Source organism: Belonocnema kinseyi, chromosome 6 (assembly GCF_010883055.1).
Source record: "Belonocnema kinseyi isolate 2016_QV_RU_SX_M_011 chromosome 6, B_treatae_v1, whole genome shotgun sequence".
Taxonomy (NCBI): domain Eukaryota; kingdom Metazoa; phylum Arthropoda; class Insecta; order Hymenoptera; family Cynipidae; genus Belonocnema; species Belonocnema kinseyi.
The window spans coordinates 94,128,443-94,146,251 of NC_046662.1; the positions used below are offsets into that span (position 1 = coordinate 94,128,443).

Below are 17,809 nucleotides of genomic sequence, written 5' to 3' on the forward strand. Positions count from 1 at the left end.
GATAAAAAATGTGTAGATCCTTTTTGGGTGAATAACTTTTATCCATTAATTTTTTGCCGTACCATGTGCTGTTTTTCAACAAATTAAATTTTTTATTTTTAATGTAATTTTTGACGAATAAAACCAAAACTACGCGTTACGTCATAAAAAAGATCCAAAACAAATTATAGATCATTCTTGTGTGTACAACTTTGTTTAAATAATTTTTTTCGTATCTTGCGTCGCTTTTCCAAAAATTTCATTTTTTATTTTTAATGTTATATTTAACAATTAAAATGAAAACTATGCGTCCTATCAAAAAATTATCCAAAGCAAATGTGTAGGTCTTTTTTTGGGTGAACAACTTTTGACTACTTATTTTTTCACAGCTTTTTTTGTTTATCCAACAATTTTATTTTTTTATTTTTTATGTTGTTTTTTAATACAGCAAAAGTTACGCGTCCTATCATGAAGTGATTATCAACCATTTTTATTACCTTTTTGGCTACATAGTTTGCCCACAAAATAGAATTTTTTATTTTTCATTATTCTTTGTGCGATCAAAATTTGAATTTCCGATTTTTCAAGAAAATTCAAAAAGGTTGTTTTGATGATCTTGTAGGGCTTTTAAAAATCAACGTTTCTCTTCTCTTTACTTTTTTCAAATCGTGCGTTGTTTGGCCTAAAGATTTGTTTTCGTTTGATTTTTTTAACTTTGCAAATGCTCTAACTCTGATCATTTTATTTTTATCGATAAAAGTCGTGAGGATAAATTGTTCGTATTTTCGAGTACTACGATTGGCCATAGTAAATAGAATTTTTATATCTCAAAAATATCACGTTATATCATAAAAAAATATCACGTTATTAAAAAGTTAATAGTTATTTGCCATTTATTTTGAATTGGAGGTAAAATTTGAATTTCAAAAAAAATGTCTGATGTTCTTATTCTTTGATTACAGGTTGGTGTTGTAATTTTTTTACAACATTCTTTACTCATTATGTTTGCGATATGAATCACTCTTATCTTTCTACGCCAAGTGCATGTATCATTTAATCGAACTCAAAAACTGGCTGTTTCCTGGATCGGTTAATGCTTAATAGGATCTATATTTGATATTATAATCGTCGTTAATGTTTTTAAATAAATATAGAAACATTTTTTATATTTAGTATGTATGATAAAAAAACGGAATCAACATAAAAACAATCAGACATACCAAGATTCAGAATTCAAGAGAAATTAATCAAATAAAATGAAAACAATATTTAAAAGAATTAAAATATTAGAGAATTGTAGATGACTGCCAAATATATGACACATAAATTACTGGAACCCGTCAGACAAAAAAGTTAAAAAAAATACCAGTTGAGGTTTTTTTTGTGTGACCGGCTGCATTAAGCTGCATTTTGTGTTTACGCACTTTCTTTCTCTCTGTCATAATTGTACTGAAATTTCTTATTATTAATCCGAACTAAATACATCAATTTTCTTTTCCCAGCGTGTATATATTTTACATCGCGAAGTGCCAACTGGAAATCATAAATAATGACAAAGCATTTGTATATGATAAATATTCATACAAAATAATATAAACAATGAACATACAAGCAAAATACAAGATCACGCCCGACCTAACCTGAACTCACGCGACCGTTGACGTATGCGTCGTGCGCGTTGACGCATGATTACAAAATGGCGTCGGCTCATCCTCGACAGGCGCGTCAAATCTGCTCTGAAAATGTCCGAAACGTAAAATAAACTAAAAGTAGAACATAGTGCGGGTCGTACCTCAATATACAAATACGTAGAAACAAACCAGACTTAGTGAAATAATGTGTAAAGACATGTATTGTTTAAGATGATGTGACGTGATTAAATGTCGCAGGAAACAAAGTATGAACGTTGTGGACGACGCCGATGGGCCTCTGGATCCCCGCATTCAGGTAAATTAACCTAATTTTTTCGTGTTAATTATCTCAGAGCCACACAAGTGCAATCCTTGATACTTTATCATTGTTTATTTTTGTTGTGCCAAAAGTGTCCTGTAGGTTATGTGTGTTTGGCATTTCATTCGCAGGCGTTATTACATCTAGCTGACACGTCCTGACACCTTGTCCCACTTTATTTACAAATTCGTCCCCACGAAGTTTACTTTGACAGTTATGTCACCCTTCCTTATCCAATGACAACCCATCCGAATAATCATTTTACAAGTTCCTATAGCAAAACACTTGTTTTAAAGGCTAATTATATATCTCTAGGTGACGTAGCATTTCAAGAAAAAAATGTTTGATAACAACATTCAACAAATATTTATTTTAATTATTAAATTCATGGTTATGAGGTTTATCTCCAAATGAAAGTTATGCCAATTATGACAATTGTTTCTTATATTATTGTTGAAAGTTCTTCAGTCAAATATACTTAATATTGAAAACGAAACAATTTCAGTGAACAAAATTTTATTTCAATTTACTTTCCTTTTACATTTTCAGCTGTGAATATTAGCAATAGTTTTATTTTATTTTGAATTTAATGTGATGAATTTCAGCAGCAATGTAGAAGCCACACTTGAACCTGCTTACCCCATCATTTTTGTATAGGAGAAGGTCATTGAACGCTAACGTTAGTTTACTATTTTCACAGTTCTCACCTTGCACAAATTTTTAATTATTTACATGTTTTACATACATTGCACGCAATTAAAAAATATACTTTTATAAGAGATGTAATTTCAAAGGATATTTTAAATAATAGTTATAATTATAAATTCTTTTCACATAGAATTTAAAAGAAAAATTATTTTTTCATTTTTATTTCATTTTCTTTCATATTCAAGAAAGAAGAATTTTTTTACATTTTTCTCTTTTTTTCTGTAAACAATTTAACTTAAAAATATCTTAGAATTATAAAGACTTAAAGCTTAAAGTGCTTGCAATTTAAATAATAATTAATTAAAAATTGTGAATCGAATTGAGTAGCCCGATATAAAGTAATTGGTATCAACTACTTCAGAATTGTATCATTTTTGTATTCCACGATATTAATCCGATAATATTCATGACTTTCATTGAAATATATTGATCTTTTATGTAGAAAATTTATGTTTCAGATCGAGTTAGAAAATTTAAACAATGCAACAGATGATATTAATAAACTAGAGATCGAGCTAGATGTGAGTATCATTGCCTGAGTTTCAGTTCTAAATCTAAAAATAACGGATAGGCTCTTTTCTTGCTTCCTACCCTCTACTGAACTATCATTTTGTCTGTGAATGCAATACAGGAGGAGGATGTCTGCAATCAGTTATAATTGCCGCGTTTTTTATATCACGATCCCAATGATTCTCTTTCACTGCTTCTCTGCATACTGTTACCAAGCTAATAAAATATTCTTAATTTCCAATTGAATGTACATCGAACCAGAATTGAAATATAATCTTACCATAATTCCACATTTATTAATTTTCTAATTTTGTTTGTCACTACAAATTCCGAAAATTTGGTATTTTGAAATAGAAATATTTTTCTTTAAACATTTTCATGCTACATTTACGATGTGTGTCGTCCCTACATTTGGGGACGACTAGTCCATCCCCTTTTCCAACCCACCCATTTTTCAAGACAACTAGATTCAGCCTTACATTTCATATTAATTAAAGCTTGAAAAAAAATTATAAATAAATATTTTAGGAAGCGCATACGGCATTTCGACAACTGCTCTCTGAATCCACAAGAAGATTAAAAGAAATAGCTAATAAAATTGGTGGCAGCTGCATTGACAAAGCAAGATGTTACTACGAAGCTTTGGAAGTCGCGCAACAAGCTCGAGTAAGAATCGAATTTATTTTTAATTAACAAAATTATTAACACAGGCTTAAAAGTCTTTATATTACAGAACAAATAGAGGTTTTCCAATTCCCCTTTTCTCTTTAAGTTACTAAATGTGCGTAAGAACTTTAAAAAACATATGGTTCATTTAACATGTACAAAATTATTCTATTCTGAACTAAAATATGTTAACGCATGTAGCGAAAGTTTAACTTTTGTCTAACTTAAAGAATGTAATGTGCAGAAATGTTGAGAAGTCTTAAATTATATTTTTAAATCTGACCACAAAATGTGCACGAATATTTATTTGGCCGTTTTAAATTTACATTTCTTTAAAAAATATTGTTTCTTCCTTTCTACATGTAAAAATAAGTGTTTAATTTTTCCCTTATTTTTTCCTTTTTTCCTGAAAAAATTACCCCGTCTCTTATTTTTTATTTGCTTTGGTGCTATGGTCCTTGTAAAATGTAAATATTTTTACACAAACTACGAGGCGTATGTTATTCGGAATTATTCGATTTTATATTTTAAAAAAAGCTTCTAGATCAACAAAAAATTTGGTTTCTTTTCATATTAATTACAGTAAGTGTACAAACAATTATTAGCGAGAGAGAGAGAGAGACGTACGCTCGTATTTCATAATTACAATTTTTTATTTAATGGCAATATTTTGATACAAACCATTTACGATATTTTATAAGTCAAGATAACAATTACATTTCATTTGCGAGTAAAATATTATAATTATAATTTCATTATGTTTTTTTTTTATATAATACAATTAATTAAACAAATAATACATCATTTTCATATGTCCTACATACGGAAAGTAATTGTTGCATTTTGAAGAGGACGTTAAACTTACTTGAATTTATTTTGAGTTTAAATAAACTAATATTTGCTTTAAATATTTTCTATTATTGGCATTTTCAACCAATTTTAAATAAGCTATAAATAATGATAATGTTTAAAAGGCGCTTTTATCAGCTGTTTAGGTCATAAACTTTTAAATGAACCGATTAAGAAAGTGCATGCGACTTCTGTATTATTAGAATACAATTACCAGGGAGGCCGGTCGACTGGGAAAAAGGGATTTTTATGAGAACGCGAAATGACAGTGAATTTATTTTTTGACCGGGAATTTTACCAATTTTTAGGAAAAAAATCCAAGTTTAATTTTAAACGTTTTTAAAAGTAATTAGTTGAATTTTCATCTTTTTCAAATATATCGTTTAGTTTTCAATGCGTAATTAAAAAATCTTTCTCTTAAAAATTTTCCAATTTTTATTTTTAAGTGTCTATTTTTCATTTATAGAACTTTAAAATGCATATTTAAAGACATAGCAAATTAAAAACTAGTAGCGTCTCAAATCTACAATTTTTGATTAAAAAACACCTTTTTAGTTGTTAAATTGTCAATTTAAATTATAATTTTTAAAATTGAACTATACTATATGGATTAACAAGTGAATAATAATTGTTTTTACAAGAAGATTCGGAATCATTAAAAAAAAATTAATAACTTCCGGACTTAAGCTTTAAAAATTAAGATGTTTCAATTGGAAATTCTTAGTAGTTAAACAAATTTAAGCAACCGATTAAAAGCTTATAAACTATTTTCAAGTTTAAAATAACTTCAAAATAATATATTTATACTTAAGGGCATGTGATACTTAGAAAATTGTCGATTTGACCAGTTTTAGACATTAGTTAATTAATTATTTAATCAACAATTACTTGAGAAAATGTGAATTGATTTTCACTTCTTATTATATGCGGTTTGAATTTTCCCGCTACCGTCTTTGAAAGATTGCAATGTTTCACGAGACCTTGAAAGTTTCATGAAACTTTTCATTGAACCAAAGTTTCATGAAATTTTACAACCCTACAACGTACGTGAATATTTCGAGGTTATGTGTGTTACAATTCTTTGCCCGAGCGTTACTTCCAAACTATACAATATTTTTGGCCGGAAACTTTGGACTTACAAATAAACATAGCAACTAATCTCCCGGAACTAACCTTGTTTGCAGCCAATCAAAAAAGTTTATTTCATAACTAATTTCCAGATTATCGGAAAGGCAGAGATGAAAAACGACAAAACCTCAAAATAATGCATATGCATACAATTTTTATTTAGTACAATAAATTTTTTTGTTATTATCCCTGAAAAAAAGAATCTGGGGACGTCCTTTATGATATTTTATATTTAAAATTTTTCATTTTTGTGGAAAAAAAGGCCGGAGAAATTGTAAGTATCACATGCTCTTGAAGGCCTTTTTTAATTAAAAATATTATTTTAGTCTAAAATTTAAAAAATCTTAATTTTAATTAAGAAAAATATGAATTGCCTAATATTTAGAAATATTTCATTGTTTATGTAAAATCAATAATTATACCAAATATTCAAAACTAAACAAAAGACATAACTTTGAAAATTACAAGTTTAATTGTTCAATTTAAAAATAATTTAATTTACAAGTAAAATTGATGCATTTTCTAGAAAAAAATCGTATTGTAGAGCTATTGAAAAAGTCTGAAATGATTTAAAATAATTTAAACGCAGTGTTACGTATACCGACAAAATCCGGTTATTCGTAACGTAATGTTTGTGCAAATAGCCCACGGCCTAATAATTTATCTCTTAATTTAAAGTGTTAATTTTATAACAAACATGTAATCGTTCAATTTTTAATATTTGTTGCGTGGAATTGCTTAAAATTATTTACAGCTTAGTTTTTATTACTTTAAATGGAAAAATGTTTGGCTATAGAGTTCGAATTTCTTAATTTTGTCGACCGTGAAAAATGTTTGTGAATCGTGCAATAACCTGGACTTTTTATATGTGATTAATACGACCACCCTGAATTACACCAGAGCCGCGGTTTTGTAATTCCCGGCTTAGTAGTTCCTAGAATAATTGCTGATCCACGCAGTTTTCAGTTCGATGCGATAGGCAGTTGCGACTTTTGCATGCAAAACACCAGCCGCGTAGTTGAAAGGTGCAGTGCGCGGGGACTCACCTGTGGCGATTGCGCAATATTATGTACATCATACTCTCGGTTTAACTGCAGTGTCGGGTTTTGTCTGCAGATAGCCTTGCTGCTAAATCAGAGGAATCGAAATGTAAACAGCGAAGGCTGACTGAACCATTTATGCGTAAATTGGAAACGATCCAATTGCAAACGGTGCTAATGGCCCTGACTGTTTACGTTTCGATTTCCCCGATTTAGTAACAAGGTTACTTGCAGGTAACGCCCGACACTGTTGCTAAACCGGGAGTTGGGTGTATTTTTTTATGACGCTCTCTGAGTTTGTACTTACAATTTGCTTGTGTTAAATAAACACAATGTTTTGATTATCATAATAATACATATTTTCGGTATTGGATGTTAATTATATAACAAAAAAGCAATAAAACATCAATTAGTGTAATTGTTTTATGTTTATTCACTCTATACAAATAACTTTTATGCTAAGGGATAACAATAAGTTTTGTATTAAAAATTTCATTATTTTAATGTGTTCAATTAACTGTTACACAGATTAGAGGTACATTTTTTTATTGATATTTTCTTTATAAACTCATTTCAAAAATATGCTTCTTTTGATAACAATCCCGTGTTACCGGATGACACTGATTAGCTGTACGATCTTTTTCGGGCTTCGAAATTGGTTATTTTGGCAAAATAACGACACTTAGAGTGTAATTCAATTTTGTCATCCTCAAGTACAATCAGAAGTCTTCAATCATCGTTAAATTTAAATAAGATAATTAAAAGTTTGGTCCATAGCATTAATGAAAATCTGTGTTGTTGCCGTATGACATACATCTTTTTTTCAAGAAATCAACTTTCTAAAAAGTACAGATTCTTTTAGTAAATATGTGTAGAAATGCTATAAAAATGATTATTTTGCTAAGAACGTTCGAGAACAGGTTGAAAAATGTAAATCAACTTAAGAGTCTCGAGCGCTCTAAGCGCCCATTTGGCGTGTGGAACGTATAATTGCTATACATCTGCTTCTTCGGCTCTTCTACGTATATTTGTGATGTACGTATAAACAGATATAAAGTGTATAAATGGATATACGTATAAACTTTGAACGCGTTTTTCTCGAAACAATGTTTTTAACCTGGTTGACATCTTTCAGAAAAAAGTATTGAACCGATTGAGCTGAAATTTGTAGAGCTTATTCTACACATTCATAGCTATAGAATTTACTAGATTTATAGTTATCGATTAATATTTAACCCTGTTTTTAAAATAATTAACGTTTAAAAAATTGACAATTTTACAAATCCGCCCTTTTCTTTGTCGGGTGCAAATAATCATACTATATACCACAGGGACAAGTATACTCTACTAATCTCGGTAATTTTTTCATTTCGGATACTTCAAAGTAGAACTATCGTGTCAACCAGTTTCAAGCAGAGCTTGCTTTAGGCAGCCATACCAACGAGATTTTTCATTAAAAAATATTTAAAAACGGCTATATTAGTTTTTAATGTCATCTTTTGAATATAAAAAGTTTGAATAAATAAATTAAATGTTACTACGAAAATAAAAATCTTGAAAAAGGTCGATAAGATGTTGTACTGACTCCTTCAGCTTAAGGTATTGTTAAAAAAATCGCCTAATACAATTCTGTAATTAAGAAAATTATTCCTTCAAATACAAACGCATGATATTCCAGCGACATGATATTGTCAACTTTTTGAATTTTTTTTTGCACCCATAAATTTATAGAAGTTAAACATTGTTATTCTTTATTTTTAGATACAATGTCAGCAGCAAGCCCAATTATTTCAAAGAGCCAGTGAAATTCATGCAGCCGCAAAAGAAACTGTTGCACTGGCAGAAGCTCGGTTTATGGCTAATCAACACCAGTGGAACTTTGATCAAGCATGGCAGGATATGTTAAACCACGCAACCATCAAAGTAAGTAAATAACACGTTTCGAATAGTCCTTGATTATCAAAACAATGACTGGATCAGCCTCTTCTTCAGTCATCTCTCTATTAATAAAGTATGACAATATTTTCCAAGGTAATTCTGATCTCTTGAAGAACATTTTATGAAATATTTTCATTCCTTATTTTAATATCATCTTATTTGTTCTTCTTTAATATCTTTAAATTTTAAAATTATTTTATCGTAGGGAAAGACAAGAAAAGACCAGGTTGATACGTTAGGCTTATTAAAAAATAAGTAGTTTTCTAAAGCCAGGGGAATTACAAAGTTTCTGATATTATTTGCAAATTTATGGATTTATTGAATAAAATAGCATTCTATGTAAATGAGGTCGAACGTAAATCTAAAATCAATACTCGTGTACGCAGAAGATCATATCCATATGTCAATTATAACTACCTTCGGTCAATAGATCAATCGGCACCCTGTATTGTCTACAAATGCTAATCAACTGCTTTATATTGACGCTCGCGTATCTGCCTTCATTAACGCAGAATTGGCATGTATATGTTAATGTGAGCGCATAACATCACTCAGCACAAGGTCTTAGACCTCAATTAAACAGATGACCGTTGTATGCTCCAGAAATTATTCCTAATTTTGACGGAACCGTCAGAGAATGTGTAAACTCATTAGACCCACGTTAGCATTGGTCAAGCATCACAAATTAAAGATTAGGGTAACCATTCGAAATTAAAATTTTTGAATTGTTTGAACAAAGTCCCTAACTTTTTTCCTTTTAGTGAAGAAAAACTATCCTTCAGTTCCTGAAACTGCTTCACTTTTATTTCAAATATGATTAAACTGCTATACGCCACCTGCTGCAACAAATCAGAACCTGGGTGATTGGGTAGCATTTTAAAGATGCATTTTAATTCTTGCATGAAAATGTTTTTACGATTTCTTCTGTGGAGTTTAGAGTAATTATGGCATACTAAAAGTAAGTGTTCATCAAAAACAGAGTGTCTCAGATGGAATCTAAAACTTATACAGTAAACAAAACAATTATTGTAATATTTATTGGAAATTTCAACACATTATAAGCCTAAATGAACTTATTTCAAAGCAAACATTACCTCAAAATAAACTTTCATAAATTTATGCATGAAATATTCACTAATTAAAAAATCTGACCTAAAAGTTAAGTCACAATTCGTATTTCAATTGTCCACTATTCATATTCTTTGTATAATCTCGATCAAATTTTTCACTACACGCATTAATATTGAAGTACATTTAAGCTTACAAATCATTGAAACTTACATGACAGAGTGAAATAATTGTTGATTTTTTTGTTTTTTTTGTTTGTTAGAAAAACATTTTTGACAAGAATGTGTTTTTTGACTGTATTGGGCATGGTGTTCTACGATTTCGTCATTTGGTGCTGAAAACTGGAACTAGAGAGTGTGGGTACAATTTTAAAGAGTTATTTTAATTTTTGCATGAAAATGTTTTGTGAAGTATAAAACAATAATTGAATACTAAAAACAATTCTTCATCAAAAACTAATAGTTTTAGATAGAACTTTCATCTTATACAGTGAAAAACACATTTTTATCTCAAGTTTTAATGCATGCAAAGCTTAAATAACCTTTAATTAATGTACGTAGCGACCAATTTGATCCAAATTATACAAAGTATACGAATAAGAGACGATTGGAATTTAAATAGAAAATCTAACCTAATTTTGAGATCAGATTTTTAAATAGTAAATATTTCATGTATAAATTAATAAAAATTTACTTTGAGTTCATTTTCGCTTGAAACTAAATCCATTTAAGTTTATAATCTGTGGAAAATCAAATAGTACAATAATTTTTTGTTTTTTTTTTTAGACAAATATTTCGGTCAAAAAATGTGTTTTTTCACTGTATAATATGTAAATTCCATCTAAATTAAAATGTATCTTTAAAATTGTACCTATTCTTTATATTTGGGGTTGTTGCCACCAGGTGGCGTACCTCAAAGTAACCATTCCCAATAAGATCGAAATTCCTGAAACGCTTTTGTTTTGAATAAAGATTTATTTTTACCATGCCAAAATTAAAATGCACATTTGAACTTCTACCCACTCTTTCTATTTCTAATTTTGGGAACGAGATGGAGAAATGATCGACCACCATTCCCTATTCAAGAATGAACCTGAAATTCTACAAAATAAGAAGCAATTCTTTTGAATTCTTTTTTGACCTCTATAGTTTCAATCAAATTTTTACTCTGAAATGGTGCCTGAACATTTTTCATGAAAATATAAACGTAATCTTTAACTTGCAATACATCCTGAGAATAACCCCAATAGCAACAAAATTAAACAAACCTATTCTTGGTGAGGAAATAATTTATAAATATCCAAAAATTTAACAAAATACGCTCTTGAGGATCCGGGTTCAAATAGCTCCTTATAAATTTCGACTCTTGAAAGTGAGGATATCTCTTGCCGCTTGAATTTAGGCGACGACACTTCAGGCGAAAAATAGTATGCAGAATAATTGAATCCTGTGTCTCAATTATTTAGTTTCAAGCTAACTATAGCAATTAAAAAATGTATGTATGTACTTCAGGTATAAAACAAACAGGTGCAAGGAAATGAGTTATTTTCAGATTTTGTTACCTAAAATAACTTAGCAGAACGCCTAAGATTTAAAGAAAAATAAGGCAAAAAGTAGCAAATCATTTTTCCATAACTTTCGATTATTGTATCCTTTCCAAATTTAAAATCTTCTTTACAAAATAATTGTTTCATGTTCCAAACAATGGATTCCTTACAACCAGGCTGTTGTGTTGAAAAATTTTTTTTAGTGAAACTAAAAGAGCACTAAAAATTAAATGTCATTACTTATGTAAAGTTTATAAACAATAATTTGAATATTCTGTTTAATGTTTATAAAGTGTATTTAAAAAATTTGTATAGATAAATGAGGCATGCTAATCGGGCCAGCGTCGAAAGTAGACATTCGTCTGTGTAACGCGGCTGATCAGGGAATTAATACGGCTGCTAGTGCAAACTGTTTAAACAGTAAACATAACTTACTTCAACGTTTATTATTAAGAACGTGTGCAGAAAGTATAAGGATGGGCCTTAAGGTGATTTAAATGACTGGAATTGCACTAAAACCTGGATATGAAAAATTTTAATGTGCGAATGTGCCACAAGTCGAGATGTGGATAGTCACAACTTTTTTGCAAGCTGTCAGCTAGATACTTGATTAGTCAATTGAGCCACAGCATGTCATTTCAAAGTCACCCAGTTGTTTGGAAAGGTCTTTCGATGCTTAAAAAAATCTCATAAATTAACTATTCAAAAAATATTTAATCTACTTAAATTTGTAGAATTTTATGTATCATTTAAGAACTATATTGTCTAATATGCATGCAACAGCCCTATTCTGCTGTCCAAACTAAAAAGTTATGAAGTTGCTTTCAGAATTGAACGAAGATATTTATTTGGTCAATTTGCTCAATATTCGGAATTTGAAACATTCAGTTTTCGTTATAAAAAATAAATAAAAATTATAATGTTAACCATGGTAGTCAGGCGCAGCTTGCTCTCTCGATTCTACTGACATAAAAATCTCATTTTTTGAAAAAAAATGTCGCTTAACTATGTTTCTCCGTTGTAGGGCAGCATTGTACTAATTCAATTTCATGTCTACATTTACTGAATCTGAAGAAGTTCTAAGTAACCTTTAAAAGCAGTGTCACGTTTTTGTCCATTAAAGTATCGAAATTTACATTCATTGTTTTAATTTCATTGATTAAAATTTTAACAGCTATATTTGCTCGTAAAGTGATAAAAACTGTTATGGATACACTGTAAACCCATAACAGTCGAGGACATTTCAAATCAGGATTATGTTATATTTACGACATTTGATTGACGTTCCGAGGTTCATAGAAGTGCACAAAATCAAGTTTTGCAACACCATAATCAGTTTACGCACAGCGCTTTTATAAACTATGAACATATCAAAGTTTACAGGCGTAAGCAATGACAAATTCATTGCTCTCATAAAATATTTCCTCATAAAAATGCGTCAGTATTAATAATCTCGTTATAAATTTGAACGGGGTTTCCTTCATTGCAGGTGACGGATGCCGAGAACCAAAAAGCTGCCTGTGCAAGGGAGCATCACAGGCGAGCTATGCTTTTCCACGACGCAGAAAAAAAGGTTCAAGAGTTGGAAGAAAAGAATCGTCGCTCGATAATCAAGGCTCGACTCTATTTCGAAATGAGAACTCAGTGCGAGCAAATGATGGCAACTCAAAAGGAAAGAGTCGAATTTTTGCAGAAAAAAGTCAAAGAAAGAAAACGCGCTTACGCCTGTAGTTTACGGACTCTGGAAGAAATCAGTAACCAGATTCACGAACGAAGAAGAGATTATGGTAGATTCTTTTTTTTTCTAGTTGACTTTTAAATTTGAAACTTCAAAATGACTTATGAGAGAATAAAAAATTCTATTTTTTTATTTTTAGATATTGTCGCTAATGGACCACGAGAACCCGGAGTTGGAGCAGAACTTATCAGTCCAGATGATAGTTTGAACTATCAGGCTGAATTAAACAAAGTCACGATTAGTAGAATACATTCGGTAGCGAGTAGCGAACCTGATATGGATGATCGAGAACAAGATTTTGATGTGAGATTATTTCTTCTTCCTTTCCTAAAAATTAATTTTTTCTTTAAAAACATTTCTCATTTTTTCTTCAATATGATGCTACTATTTATCAAATTTCTCTTTAATGCAGCTATTTGTTCACTTTGCCTTTAAACAGGGTTTCATAAACTTCCAAAGCATTCAGAGTATTTTAAAATTATGATGGACTTCAAAAAATATCAAGGGATTTCAAAAAAAAAAATTTAATTTCATCTGATTTCCGAAGATGTAACAATTTTAAGCGATGTTGCAAATTTCAAAGTATTTCCAGGGATTTCATCAGAACTACACAATATTATAGTATCTCCAGTGGCTTTAAAGATTTAAAGTTTTAATTGATTTCAAAGGATTTTAGGGTTTATTACTCGATTTCAAATAAGACAACTTTAAAGATTAAAAGGAAATTTTCAAGGGATTTTAGGGAATTTTGAAGAGTTTTTAAAGAACTTTAGAGAGTAAATGAAATGGAATGAAATTTGTAAGGGACATCTATGGATTTTATAGGGTCTCAGAAGCTTTAAAGAAATTAAACATTTTTGAAGAATTTAAAGAAAAATCTTAAAGATTGCAGAGAGGTTCTACGATATTTCAAAGGATTTAACATATTCTTCACGGATTTCAAGACGATTTACGGCTTTTTGCTGAATTTTTATGGTATAAAAAATTTAAAAGATTTCATAGCATTTCTAGAGAATTTCTAGGAATAAATTAAATTAAATTTTAAAGGATTTCAGAGATTTGAGTGGTTTTAGTATATTTAGGGGATTCATAGAATTTCGAAAGAAATTATACGATTTCAAAGCGTTTCGGATGCTTTAAATAATTTGAAAGAATTTATTGCGATTCTATGGGCAATACTTAGTGTAAATTAAATGTAAAAAATCCTTAACCCTTCCATTCAATATTTAAAAAATTGCATGGCACTATTCTAAACTTTTTAAATGAGTCTGAGGCCTGCAATAGAGATTCTAAATAGATATTTTTTTCTTAATTTCAGGACGTTTTTGAACTAAAGCGACGAGTGGAAAACTTGGGTGGAAGATCAGCCGATGGAATGGAATCGACTTCAAATCAATGGGAGTTAGAACTACAGGCCAGTATGAAGAAGCTTAACGAAATACATTTAGGTGAATCCAGTTGTGTTGATACTGATAAAGAAGTGACTTCAGTCGGGACTCAAAATGAATGTGAGAAATCGGCAAAAAACTATCAGAACGACAGTGTGAAACAGTGTGTCGATTCGCAACCTGGAAAATTTTCCTTAACGAATTACCAGGGATGGCACTCCTTGACCCAGAGTCCTATCAACTCGATTTTTAGTAAATCGAAGGACGCTTTGAAAAATAGTATTTCTAAATCACTAAGCAATAGTCCTGTAAATATGAGGCAGTTTTCTTTTGTTAGGTCAAAATTCGACAGAACGCAAAGCAATAAAAAGTCGAATGGAAATAAGGAGGAAAAGGAATCTCGAAACTGTTCCGAAACCCAGAATTGTGACGGCTTTGATTCTCCGATCGATGCCAGTCAGGTGAATCAAAAAGACTCCCGAAACGAGAAAGTAAATTCGAAAGACCTCCCTCGTAATAATTCTGTGGATTCTGGAACTGAAAAATCTCCACGACATTTCGATGTCAACAAAGTACAAAAAGATCATTTCACTACTCATAGTCTGAACTCTTCACCGATAAAACGAAATTTTCTCTACGGCACGAAATCGAGCAAATCTTTGGACGTGGAGAAGGAAATCAACCAAAACGGGGATTTCAAGAAGCCAAACTGCCCTTCTAAAGAGTTGCCTCTTCTCTCCATTTTTCGCAACTCGTCGGGCATGTCCAAGGACAAAAGTTGCAGTATGATTGACTTGGGCCACAAACAGAATTTAAAAACTCTATTTGAAAATTCAAGCAGCAGAAATCTGCAATTTGTAAGTGTAGAGAGATTAGCCAATGCAAGACACAAATTGGTGTACAATAACAACTGTGACCTAAACCCAGAACTCGAAAAAAAATAACGCGCCTAATCGTGTGTTAAAAATTGTGATACATTATTCTGTTGTTAAACTTGCCGGAGCGAACATGACAGATACGGCCAGGAAGAGGTAATTAGTTCTATTCTACAATTTCGATGGTAATTAATGAGAACGATACTTGATATATTTATTATTAATTTTGGTGCGTTAAGAGCGAATTGGTTTTCAGAATCTCGAGAGAGGAAAAAGATATTTTTTAAGAATATTTTCTAGAACGTAAGAGGATTAAGGCTTTGTTTTATTATTGCAGTGCCAAGTTTCTGTACGTTGTAAATTGTACAGACAATTTCTTCTGTCTTTCGCAAGTATCTTTTTTTTGTTATTGTTAAAATGTACGTTTGTAAAAGACTTTCCTTCTATCTTTAGAGGGCTTAAATGGTTCCTAATGTTTATACTGTAGGTATGAGGTGATGTAAATCTTTAAACTGTAATTTCTACGAAAAAAAACATATTCAAAGTGGAAAGTCGAAACTGTAAACTAAAGTTTTTCCTGAATAGAAAAGTTTTTATTATCAAAAATGTTGGTATTTTAAAAACTAGCGGTTTCTCTATTTTTGAAGAATTTGTATGGTACTAATCACTCTTCAAAAGAATTTTTGCTTAAAATTGAATAAATATGTGTTTTATTTGATAATCTTTTTATGCTCTTCTTGCAACACTTATGACATTAAAAATTATTAAAAGAGTGCTGCAAAGTATATTAGAGCAGAGTGTAAATCAGGGTGTCCAGCGAGCTTGAAAACCTGGAATTTTCCTTGAATTTTTTTAACCTTCAAAACCTGGAAATTTTGAATTTTTCACAAAAAAGTTGAATTACATTTTTTTCTTTTCAAACAGTTATTTTATTGAAATGCGAAAAGTAATTTAAATATTTTAATCTATTATGAAAGAAACATCTCGTTTAGAAGACATATTTTCATTGGACAGTTTTTGATTTATTAAGATATCATTTATCTTTTACTCATTGCAGAAATTTCGATGTTCATTCCGCTTCCGAATTAGAATGAACCATGACCATATAACCGATTTTTCCAAGGTTTCACTACGTCGTTTTTTAGTTTACACCAGATTACAAAACAATTTACAAAACATCACTAAAGATTTTAAGAGGTTTCAAAATATTTAAAAGAATTTCAATCATTTTACATAGATTTCACGGATTTTAGAGATTTTAAAAGGCGTTTATGTCAGATTTGAAGCGATTTGAAAAGGTTTCAAAACATTTAAAAAGATTCAACTGAAGTATCAAATAATTCAATGATTTTAATGTATAAAAAAGATTTCACAACAAAGATGAAAGAAAAATTTAACAAGTATTTCAATAGATTTCACAAAAATTTCCCAAAGATTTTGAACGTTTCATAAAGATTTCAAAGAATTGAAAAAGGCGTGTAAACCAGATTTCAAATATTTCAGAAAGATTTCGAACATTTGAAAACAAATTTTAAACTTTAAAAAGATTTCGAATATTTTAATAAGGTTATAGTAAAATAGATTTTACAAAGATTAAAAAGTGTTTTAATGATTTAAAATGAACACAAAAGATTTTAGAACATTTAAAAGATTTAAATCGATTTCAAATATTTCAATGATTTCAAACGAAATAGAAAGATTTGGCAAATATTTCAAAGATGTTAAACTGTTTAAAAAATTTTAACAAATTTCAGAGGATTTCAATGATTTCAAACGAGCACAAGTGATTACTCAAACAAATATTAAAGAAATCTTTCACCAATATTTTAAAGATTTCAAGGATTTGAAATATTTTACAAAAAATCAGAAAGAGTTCAAGATTTCAAAGAAGGCTTATATATTCGCAAAAAATTAAGAATTTATTTCTTTAGTGTTCTTCTGTATTTAAAAATCGTTAGCTAACAAACAAATGAAATTGCTCATTTTTCACATTTGTAACAAACTATTATTTTATTATTAGATATAAAAAAAGGATACCTGGAAAAACTTGACTTCCTGACCTGAAAAAACCTGGAAAAGACTTTGAATTTCATTCCTAAGAATCGCTGGACACCCTTAAAAAGCTCAAATAAATGGAATCTTTAGAGCTGCACAACAAAATTTGTGGCTAGAAATCCGAAAAAAATGTTTTTCGGAATGAGTTAAAGTCACCATTTTTTAGGAAAATATTAATATATCGCACCGAAAATTTCTTCAACTTGAATCAAAGAAACATATTATTTATATTTACAACGTTCCAATATGCACATTTCCCTAAAAATCTAAATTAAGCAAAAAACATTTTTTTGTTGTAATTTTCTATGTTTTTATTATTGTTCACAAGTAAAACCTGTACTTATTACAAATTCGCCATCATTTCTAAACCA

The 17,809-nt window shown here is 29.9% G+C and overlaps 1 protein-coding gene across 1 annotated transcript; it reads left to right on the forward strand.

The window, feature by feature from the left end:
- The first annotated feature begins 1,658 nt into the window (after window positions 1–1,658).
- On the forward strand, window positions 1,659–16,138 carry LOC117174548 (SH3 domain-binding protein 5 homolog). The gene is made up of 7 exons (XM_033363754.1): window positions 1,659–1,926; window positions 3,096–3,158; window positions 3,676–3,813; window positions 8,592–8,753; window positions 12,872–13,169; window positions 13,260–13,423; window positions 14,439–16,138. The coding sequence occupies exons 1-7, from the start codon at window positions 1,879–1,881 to the stop codon at window positions 15,450–15,452; spliced, it is 1,887 nt and encodes a 628-aa protein (XP_033219645.1). The 5' UTR covers window positions 1,659–1,878; the 3' UTR covers window positions 15,453–16,138.
- The last annotated feature ends 1,671 nt before the right edge of the window (window positions 16,139–17,809 follow it).

Excerpts from the sequence above, each read along its gene's own strand:
- LOC117174548 (XM_033363754.1), top strand. The coding sequence starts at position 1,879 with ATGAACGTTGTGGACGACGCCGATGGGCCTCTGGATCCCCGCATTCAG. Across the intron at positions 3,159-3,675 it reads AACTAGAGATCGAGCTAGAT|GAAGCGCATACGGCATTTCG; the intron begins GTGAGTATCATT and ends TAAATATTTTAG. Across the intron at positions 8,754-12,871 it reads TAAACCACGCAACCATCAAA|GTGACGGATGCCGAGAACCA; the intron begins GTAAGTAAATAA and ends CCTTCATTGCAG.